General features: G+C 38.2%; 1 protein-coding gene across 1 annotated transcript; it reads left to right on the top strand.

Moving 5' to 3' along the window:
* Positions 1–6,462: 6,462 nt before the first annotated feature.
* Positions 6,463–10,673, top strand: cabp5a (calcium binding protein 5a; the record flags this gene model as incomplete). Its single annotated transcript, XM_084078214.1, has 6 exons — positions 6,463–6,510; positions 7,088–7,118; positions 7,941–8,084; positions 8,277–8,386; positions 9,842–9,989; positions 10,648–10,673. The coding sequence occupies 6 exons, from the start codon at positions 6,463–6,465 to the stop codon at positions 10,671–10,673; spliced, it is 507 nt and encodes a 168-aa protein (XP_083934340.1).
* Positions 10,674–11,477: the final 804 nt, after the last annotated feature.

The raw sequence follows: 11,477 nt of genomic DNA, 5'->3' as shown, positions 1-11,477 counted from the left end.
ACACACACACAAACACACATATGGCTGCTTGCCCTTGCCTTTGCTCTTATAATCCATTCAGTATAATCTCTGTTGTGCAATGCTAGCCGCAAAACTATAAAAATACACACACTTATGTAAATACACTGAAAAGATGACATAACTCTAGACTAGATACCGCTACATTTAATTTTCTGTTTTCATTGACTTAGTCCAGATGTCAATATAATGCACAACCAAATTCCATGGTTTCCACAGAAGGTTACTTGGCCTTTCTTTCCCTGTCCATTTCTTTCAGTGATTAAATCATAGCCTGGGACAAAGGATGATTAAAATATTTTTCTTCCCTTTAAGAAGTGGTATCCTTCATAATGTTATTATTTGAGTTTGGGTCCCAACACATTTTAAAAACAAATACAAAATAATCTTAATAAACCAGCACTGCTGCTACATAGATTTTGGAGTGTAACCATTGACCCAAATGGACCTGATTTTGATGCTATATTAACTCATTTTGCTGGGGACCCCCTCGAACCCCCGAAAGACCCCTGGGGGTCCACAGACCCCACTGTGAGAACCACTGCTGTAAAACAACAACCCAAATCTGAACTCAGGAAGTAGAGTGGCCCAGTTCGCTCCTCTTGGCTTTGTGTCAAAGTGTCCTTGAGCAAGACACAGAAGAACCCCTAACTGCTCCTGATTGGTGCCTTGCATGGTTGCCTGGTTTAATATGGGTGAATGTAACACACATAAAGACTTCTATAACTATTTGCACACATGTGAAATGGGGCCACATCCTTTCATCTTTTTTCATAGCTCCCTCATCCACTCCCATGCCTCCACTCTCCCACATTCATTTATAATTTTTCTCCCTTCGGGCTGTCCCAATTAACATTCACATTCTCTTCCTCCAACCCTCAAATACTCCATTTTCAATATAAGGCAGTGGTGGGAAATAACTAAGTACATTTAAAATTTACGCTGATCCCTAATACTATTAGTTATAACTTTTTGTTTTGGGTAGTTCTTGAGACTTGCAATCAATGGCAGGGAGGAGACACTGGGGTTCACACTGGCCCTGAGGAAGTCTAGGCGAGTAGTACATCCCATCACAATTACCAACCTCGACAACACAGATGACATTGCCCTAGTCTCAGATACAGCAGAGAAAGGAAGAGAACTACTACTGGTAGTAGAAATAGAGTGCAGGAAGAACGGTCTCAAGCGCAACTTAAGTATTGGCATTTAACACGGAGGACAAAAACATTGTCACTGCCGATGGGACGGTGCTCGAGGTAGTCGAGGACCTCAAATATCTCAGGGCCTGCTGCTTCAACGGAACAGTATCTGATGGTCCGGAGGGCACTTGCCTGGAATGCCATGCATGGTATGAGGAGAGTGTGGAAATTTGACATGGAAGAAGGCCTTGGATGGCGTATACACGATTCAGGGGTCCTGAGTTGGTGTTGGCTAGTCCACACTTTTGCATCGCAAGTACTTCTAATCCACTACATCTCAGAGGAAAATATTGTACTTTTTACTTCAATATAATTATTTGACAGCTTTAGGTACTAGTTACTTTGCATATTTAGATAGGTAGGGTAAGTGATTTTCTCTGGTTAAAATAAGTGTTAAATAGCTCTATATTGTGATAGTACTCAATCATTGCTATAGAGTGTTTGTTCAGTAACAGGAGTCTCCATGTCTCTCCAGCGCTTTATTAAACAGAAAATGCATTTTCAAGTCAGGATACCACTTTTCTACAATCAGGATGGAGAACTCAGTCAGGAACTCAGGATGCAGATTAAACAAGTGAAATTGGAAGTGATGACACAAATAAATTAGCAGACAGGATTGTAACTGGAACACTATAAAATGAAGCTGATAAATGGGTACTCTCTCCTGATTGGCTGACATTTTGTCACCTACCTGAACATGTGTTTTCTGTTTATTAAAGATCTAGAGAGACAGGGAGACCCCTGTTACTGGACAAACACTCTATAGCAATGATTACTATCAGAATATAGAGCTTTAACCTTTTAATAAAAAACGTTTTGTTTTAACCAAATAAATAAATATCACTTGATGATGAATTATTATAGGTTAAGCTGCACAGCAGCACGAAAAGTTATACAAATCAGCCCCACCTTTACTAGCTGCAGCCTGCAACATTAAAAGAGTAGTTCACCCAAAAAAAGTGACTTATTTATTTTCTATCAATTACACACCCCATGAAGCCTTGAATTCATGGAGATTTTTTGTCGCATTCCTAAGCCAATAATTTGTTAATCATCTCCAACTTGTCCAATGTACTGTACTGCAGCTAGGGTTCTTACAAGAACTATAACAAATTACCACATTTCCCCTGTTCTTTACTTACTCGTGGCATTCTGAATTGGTTTCAATTGTATTGTTTGTTTTTAAATCACTTAAACAGCCTTGCATCTGCTTACATACCTGACCTTCTGACCCCTGACAACCCTTCCTGTAATCTTAGATCTGCAGACAAGCTGTTACTCTTGGTCCCCTGGGACAAGGCTTGTAACTGAAGGAAATAGGGCATTTGCCATAAAGGCCCCATCCATACTTGTGGAAGAAACTTCCACTGGAAGGCTACCTCAGTGTCTACTTTATAACTCTTTTAAAACATTTGATAAAATGGCTTTTAACTAGAGGAATGGACTAGACTAGACTACGCTTTTATTCCTCTTTTTTGCTTTATTGTCCCTTCTTTGTTCGTATTTCTTAATTGAACTGCATTTCCCCCCACCCTTTTTACTTTTTTGCTGCTACGTGCTTACTTGTACTATACAAATAAAGTTTACTCAAACACAATTTGGAATACAGGACTTTTACTTGTATTTCTATATAGTAATATAAGATATTGAATACTTTGTCCACCACTGCCAAAAGGAAAGTCTTGTTCTTTTTCTATCTCAGCCATCTCTCCACCCAATCACCTTCATATGTAGCAATCTAACACATTGCTTTTACCCTCTAGTCAACATCCTTTTATGACATGGAGCTTACATAATGCTTTCCCCAGTGGAATCACCAAAAAATGTTTAATGAAAATTGTTATAAATTCCTGATGTTGGCGCAAAGCCCCTAGGGGATTATACGATTTATGCAAACAGATTTTTGATCAATTTACATAACAGGGAGACTGGCAGAGGTGAAAGGGTCAAACGGGAAGGAAATATTCTATCCGAACCTTGGTCTGATACGCTTTAGCTTAGCCAGTTAACACAAAACCTATAGTTATTATACCATGGTTTTAAGAAGGAAAGACTGACCGCATGAACCCTAATCCCGGCAAATTTCAGAGCAGAATTAATCCTTTATGTCAGCAAATGTCATAAATACCCATAGATTAGTTAACTGTAATTGGTCACGGTCTGCCTACATCTGATTCTTTTTAATTGTCATTTGCATGAAAGAAATGGGCAGATAATCCAAATGGGCTTCTAATAAGAAGGTCTTTCAATGTCAACTATAGCTTTCTGTGATTCAAATAAACTGGTTGTAAGATGTCCTTCATCTGGGATGTCTGGTAAAACAAATACAGTAAAAAGAAAAAGAAAAAACAACTACCGTAACAGTATACAATTCTGTACAATCACATTATAGAAAATATTACATTTGTATAAACCAGGTCAGTCAGGTCCTATATCTTTAGTTAATGGTGATGATACAATTATGGAGAATATAGGAGAGAATATTATTTTCTTCAAAATTCTATTCGCAGCCTGACACCCACGTTATGTGACATACAGTAAAGTATGTCATTATGGCCTATGGGTAGAATAAAAAAGTGAATTAATAAATGAATTAATGATTAAATCACTGACTAACTAATTTAAAGAATATTTTAAATTACTCAGTTTTATTTAAGGATGATAATTGTCCGGTAAAGTAATATTTTCAGCTTCTGACCTAGGCTATCTGTTAACTTCTAATCCCTTCTTTATTATTGTTTACACTGACTGCAATCTGGGATCCCAAGTCAAATAAAAAGGAAAAACAGTGCCCTGAATCTGTTCTTGAGAGATTACACTGACTGTGATGCTTGACTGTTGGAGTAACATATTATAATATTTACATCTGTATGCTGCTGAATAGACTAATCCTATCCTATAATGTTCTTTCCAGATGTGGTCTAAACATAAACAAATGCATTTATATTCAGTGCTCAATTGTGATGTAACTTATAAACAGGGAAATGTCAAACAAATGATTTGTTTGAAAGTTCAGGAGCCAGAATGAGTAGGAGGCGGAGCGCTTTTACACTGTATTGTGTTTTGCACTGTATCATATTGAATATAGATATACTGTAGATAAAGAAATTGCAGTGTGTTGTTTGACCACATGGCACTATGTTCACATGACTACATTAACAACTTTCAAACAGGCGTCCCCATTTTGGGCATGTTATTCGTTTTCTAAATCTTTCAACAGTTTGCTAAATCTTTCAAGAAAAATTCAAAATGGCAAAAATAGCCTACATGCTGTCACAGATTTCTTAGTTTTGGCTTAAAATTAAAGTGCATTGTATAGGATGTGATTAAAGTTTAGCTATTTTAATACAGAACAGAGAAAAGGTAATTGATTGTGCAGATCAGTTTAAAAAATAGGCTTATCAAATTGACCTGAAAATTGGAACACAAAACAAGCTTAAACGTAACGCATTTTTTGACAATCATTTGGATTTTAGAACATTTCAAAACCATCATAATTTATCCCCCCCAAAAATGCAAACATTTAAAGGCCAGCTTTCAATGTCAGTTAAAAAAGGCTTAGGGTTTAAGTCTAATTGTGCAGATCTGACCTGAAAGCCACAGAGCAGAAAAGTTAATAAAAAACAAAGTAAACAAGCAATTCTACCCTCCAAACTGTAAGTTGATATCTGTAAGTATTCCGTTCATTTTCCTAGCAGGGGTATCATGTAGCTTAAAACGAACCCCAAGCGCTCTCCCATTAAATCATGCATGACCTGCCCTCCTCCAGTCCCAGGGATAACTCCTCCCTCCAGCAGCATACAACTCCACACACAGCCACACCTCGCTCCATTCATTCAGCATCCCTGCATCCCAACAGGTCGGCCAGGCTGGCTCGCTGCACACACACAGGCAGGGCTGTCCTGTAGGAGGCTTGACAACTGATACGGAGCAAGAAGAGGACTTCCTCCTGTGTTCTACGGACAAAACCACTGGCTGTAGGACCATCACCATCTACTTTAAAGTTGTGTTTATACATGAATGCCGATACATTGCCGGGAAATAAATTAAGATAGATTTTAAGCCTTTTGCAGCTGAAATTCTAAACAGAGAGGACGGTGAGTGGAATACTTTTATTTCTATTGTGTCTTGAAACTTTGGGAAAAATGTATCATTCATTTTCATATTTATCTAACGTGATATCATGTCATGACAGATTCAGATTCATTTTATTTGTCATAATCCGTGTGTATTTGCATCCAATAAATCAATTTAAAAAATCCCCAAGCTATACAATCAAGTACCATTAAAACTAAATAGAAGCACTGTGTGTAAAAGGTATAAGTTTTATTTTTGGTTACAACAAAACTTTTTTTGTTGTTGTTTGTTTTTGTTAAAAAGTTTATGCTTTATATTCTGATAGAAACCATTGTTATAGAGTGTTTGTTCAATAACAGAGGCCACCCCATCTCTCCAGCTTTTAAAAAAACTGAAAATAAATTTCCAGGTGGGTTGCCAATTTCAGCCAGTCCGGAGAGAGTACCCATTTATCAGCTTCAATTTTATAGTGTTCCTGTATCCATTTTGTCTGCTCGCTTCTTTGTGTCATCACTTCCAATTTCACTGTTTATCCAGTCTCCCGTGTGAGGTTTCTCTCCTGATTGGATAAAATTGGTATCCTGACCTGAAAATGCATTTTCTGTTTACTAAAGAGCTGGAGTGACAGGGTCTGAAAAAACACTCTATAGCAACAATTGCTATCAGAATATAGTTATTTAACACTTAACAAAACAAAAATCACTATCCTGCACCTTTACAACATAGATAGTGCAAGGTCAATGTATTTTTATATATATGAGATATATGCCAGTGAAGTAGATTTGGTATCCTTTACATTTTACGTTTGTTTTATGTTGTTTTATGCTTGTTGCCTTTCATGATTATTCGTAATAATTGCATACAACACACACACACCCACCCTCTCTCTCTCTCTCTCTCTCTCTCTCTCTCTCTCTCTCTCTCTCTCTCTCTCTCTCTCTCTCTCTCTCTCTCTCTCTCTCTCTCCCTCTCTCTCTCTCTCTCTCTCTTCCCCCCCCCCCCTCTCTCTTTCTCTACTCAAGCTCATTCTCTTAATCCTGGCTCTCTGGCACCAGGGAACACTAGACAACTCTGTACGCACAGTCAAATCTGCAGTGTTAATTTAACTCTGTGGAAAGTGTATCTTTTCATTCATAACTTACAATTATTATTATGACCTTGTACAGGTATGAGCTTCGGAGCAGCATGCATTTTCCTGCGAGGAGGAAAGAATTCTGTAAGTATAGAAGATTAATTGCCAGTTTTTTATGTGAGGGAACTTGTATAGTACTTGTACTTGTATTTGTAACAGATGCATAACAGGACAAAAGCCAGAGGTAAAGCTTATCATTTTCCATGATAGCAATATTGGCACAGTTGAAGAGATAATGACAAAGGAGCATCCCGGGCAATCTGCTACGAACGTTTTTAAGTTAAGGTAAATGCACGCGTGTCACAGAACAGTATGCATCTTCCAAAAAATAAATGAAATAAAACAAATACATCTGCTAGTCAGTATTGTTGGGCGTGCTTTTCAGGTTCTCCACAGTTGAACAGCTCCATACAAAACATGGGTGTTATCTGCCCCGGATGCAAGAAGGTGCTGTTTAATCTCTTCACAACAATGGCATTTCATCTTAAATGAAATGAAAAGTGTACAAAAGTACACTATGTGCAGTGTGGTGTATGCTAGATGTGTAGCTAGCCTTTTAGGTATGGAGCATTTTGAATTTGCTATAACAGCACCACTCTTGCCAACAGCTGTTTTGCTTTTAACTAAATGTAAATTGGCCAAATGTTTTTCTTGTTTGCAGCAGAGAGAATTGGCCGAAGAAGAGATTGAGGGTAAATAGAACAACTATTCTCATTGTTTCCTCTTATTGTGAAGTTATTGTACATACAATGTTAAAGAGTTCAAGTACCTTCCATCTTTATATTGTGTTAGATATACACCTATTATACCTATTATATGATTTGTCCATTAATCGTGATCAATTGCTTTACATCTTTACATCAATTCTTAGTTAGATTTCAAGATTAACATTGCACTTAGGGAAACGCACCAATAACCACGTGAACCCTAGCATCCCTTTCCTGGAGCAAACATTCAGCATAAATAGTTGATCTACAACGCAACATGTGTGCTTGTAGACCGGCAGTTTTCGGTGAAGAGATTTGGTGTAGAGGAGGAAAAAAAGGAGAAGGCCTGGTACAGACCCCTTGGGGATTTGGGTAAATAGGGTATAACACTTAAACCCTATATACCCGAATCTCCCAGGGGTCTACGTGGTTAATTGATGTGTTATATTAACAAACCACTTAAACTTTAAGTGGTTAATGCATATTAACATGTTAATTTGCTAGAAGATGCTACAGCATAAATAGTTGATCTACAACGCAACATGTGTGCTTGTAGACCGGCAGTTTTCGGTGAAGAGATTTGGTGTAGAGGAGGAAAAAAAGGAGAAGGCCTGGTACAGACCCCTTGGGGATTTGGGTAAATAGGGTATAACACTTAAACCCTATATACCCGAATCTCCCAGGGGTCTACGTGGTTAATTGATGTGTTATATTAACAAACCACTTAAACTTTAAGTGGTTAATGCATATTAACATGTTAATTTGCTAGAAGATGCTATGTGACCTTTTTCTTTGTTGTAATTGCAGAACTAAGGGAGGCGTTCAATGAGTTTGACAAGGACAAAGATGGGTTGATCTCCTGTAAGGACCTGGGTAACCTGATGAGGACCATGGGATACATGCCCACGGAGATGGAGTTAATTGAATTGAGCCAAAACATCAACATGAACCGTGAGTGGTAATTTATATGACATTGTTCGGCCGACGGTGTCGTTTGCCCATAAAAGCTGATTTTGAATCAGTTCTTGTCGTACTGCGGACAATACATTTGTCTTAACGAGTACACACTGACCGATCATGATATACAGTATATGGCTGTTTTCATGCACTGTGTCGTTCCTGACGGTCTCACCTTCTCTCCAGTTGGTGGCATGGTCGACTTTGAGGACTTCGTAGAGCTGATGACCCCCAAACTCCTGGCAGAAACTGCGGGAATGATTGGCATGAAAGAGCTGAAAGATGCATTCAAAGAGGTGAGATAGAAATACCCATCATTAACAAAAACAAAAGTTTTATAGTATTCACATATATTTTTGTATGTAGGCGACATCTACATTTGGTGTAAATGTATCCATTTGTAACTCTGAGAGTTACGGGTCCATTTGCTACTCAGTTTGTACATATTAACATGAACTACATGTAGAAAGGTGCGCTCCTTGGAGCGCAGATCTCCGCCAGGCAAACGGTATGGAGTAGAAAAAGTGTTTGACGGTCATTGTCACATGAGATTCTCCACAGTTGAACAGTTCATTACAAAACATGGTTGTAATCAGCCCTGCGTTATTTAGAGGTCCCTCAATGTGTGATTCAAATTCGGGGTAGATCGGGCACTGTATTCATGATTTGTAGCATTTCTTGCAAAACAGGCCCCTCCGACAAGTTTTGGAAGCAAATTGTAGCCAATCTGAATGAATATGAAAAATATGACTAATAAATCTTGATCACATGACTCCAAAGATAATTTTTACAGATTTGTGTGAGCTTTGGACAAAATCTATAGGAGTAGTAGCAAAAAGTTATTTTTGAATTGCTAAATGCTAAATGGCGGAAAATGTTGTCAGAAGGAAATGGGCGTGAGTGACGTGATGATATATATATGGGAACATGTTTTTTGATCATACAGCCTACGGTTAGAAAGGTGAAGCGGCCTGTTAGAGCGTCACCATGAGGCCGATTTGAAAAAGTCTGGGGTGGAGGTTCTTACTTGGCCTACTGGGAGTGTGCATGCAAAGTTGCTCTCCAATCGGCACAGTGGTGCCCGATATTATCTGTACACAGACAAACAGACAGATAGACACACATACACACACACACAGTTTACAGTTTACAGTTTAGGTATTTAGCAGACGCTCTTAATCCAGAGCGATTTACAGAAAGCAAGGACACAAGATAATACATCATAATACATCAATAAAACATCAAATGCATAGAAATAGTAATCTAAGAATAAAGTAATACATTAGTAAACCAATAATCTAATAATAACTAATACATACATAAACCAAAATCATCAGTCTACATTGAAACTATACACACACTATAGGATGCCAGGTCAACAATGACATGGCATCTGTCTACATAACATGCTATCTAAGTTACATTTTAGCCGTTGCATAATCCTGCAAGGTCGTCAAGGTGCGCACGCACGCACGCACGCACGCACGCACGCACGCACGCACGCACGCACGCACGCACGCACGCACGCACGCACGCACGCACACACACACACACACACACACACACACACACACACACACACACACACACACACACACACACACACACACACACACACACACACACACACACACACACACACACACATACAGGACAGGGGCAAAAACAATGTCCCACCCTCGGCCGTTCCGGCCTGGCGGAGATAGTAATCAAATAATTGTGTTTGACATGAAACTGTTCCCCCTGGTTAGTTTGACGTAGATGGAGACGGAGCGATCACAACAGAAGAGCTCCGGTCAGCCATGATTAAGCTGCTGGGAAAACAAGTTAACCCACAAGAGATTGACGCCATAGTAAAAGAAGCAGACAACGATGGTGATGGCACTGTAGATTTTGAAGGTAAGTATTCTAACTGTTTAACAAACAAATGTAAATAACTGTATACAAGCAGGGTTTGATTTGCTGGGGGGGCTCGTGGGGATAGGATTTTATGGTTGTTGGGGATATGTTTTATCCCTGCTTCTGGGCAGACTGAATTAAATACATGCATTTCTTTTGGGAAATGTAGACTGTCTGATAAGTTTGATATAGATGTTGACCAGGGTCCACACACTCAGCAAGAAATGACAAAATGGTGAAGGGAGTACACCATTTTAGCACAGTAAAATCCTCAGTGTTAATTTATCAATTTGTCACTCAGAGAGTGTACAAATGTAATCAAATTCCAAATGGAGTTAGTACTTGTATAGTCTTTACTCCTCGCATGAGAACTGATTAAGAACTCACTTGCTAAGATGGCTGGTAATGTGTGGACATTATCAACGTTGTCATTCACGTTCTTGACAACTTGTGGTCACTTGAAGACTGGTCGTTCCTTGCAGGGACTCTCTGTATCTCTGTGTCCACTGGCCAATAATGTCATACTTATACCCAGTCTCACCCAACCTCACTCAAGTATATTCCACACGCTTGCGTGCGAGATATATAAAGGATACAAAGTATTACAACATCATATGATCAACTTGTTTATACTGTTCTTTTCCTCGATTCTCTACAGAGTTTGTCAAAATGATGTCCGTCTGAGCCAAGGAAGATTTCACATCAGAAAATAATACTTCTGCTGACAATGTCCCTGTCACTCAAATGGCTACAGAGACAGACACACATGGACAAACACATGTAATATAATGGACACTCAAAACATATCAGTTCACAAGTATATCAACAACTATGAAAAGACTGACAATATTGTTCTCCGCTGCCCCTCTTTCTTTTTCTTTTTGTGAAATGTAGAAAGTTTTTAAACAAATTAAACATTTTGTTTCATTATATGATTTGTAAGTTTGGATAATGGGACATTTTGAAATGTATTTATTCCTTGATGAATGTATTTATTCTTCATTAAATGATTCTAGTAAAACTCTGTTGTTATTATAACTGGAGAAAAATTACTACAAACACAAATGAGTCTGCATAATTTGGCATAACGTCTAGGATGAAAATCAATCAAATCAATGATTTATGAATGGAACAAAACTCTGATAATAGACATTTTCTTAAATCTGTATTTCCTTGAAAAAAGCAAAGTCAAATTCAAGAAAACAAGGAGTTTTCGTTAAACAGATGGGCAGAGTAGATAGGTCAGGAAAATCTGCCAGAAAGGTTTGAATCCTACTCATCTGGAATTAGAAATAGGATTTCGTGGCTAGGTGGAGCGGAAGGAATTACTGAAAATGTAATCAAAGTCCTATAAACTACAACATACAAACGCTTTCATCCCAACACAACAAACAAAAAATAACAAAAAACAATATAAATATATGCAGCAAATTCTGCAATATATTTTCATATTGATATAGTTTGCATAATAAATCTGCAATTAAGCCG

Source organism: Gymnoscopelus microlampas (genome assembly GCF_963454915.1).
Source record: "Gymnoscopelus microlampas genome assembly, chromosome: 14".
Classification (NCBI taxonomy): Eukaryota; Metazoa; Chordata; class Actinopteri; order Myctophiformes; family Myctophidae; genus Gymnoscopelus; species Gymnoscopelus microlampas.
The sequence above is the reverse complement of the archived record's forward strand: the minus strand, read 5'-3'. Positions and strand labels throughout refer to the sequence as shown.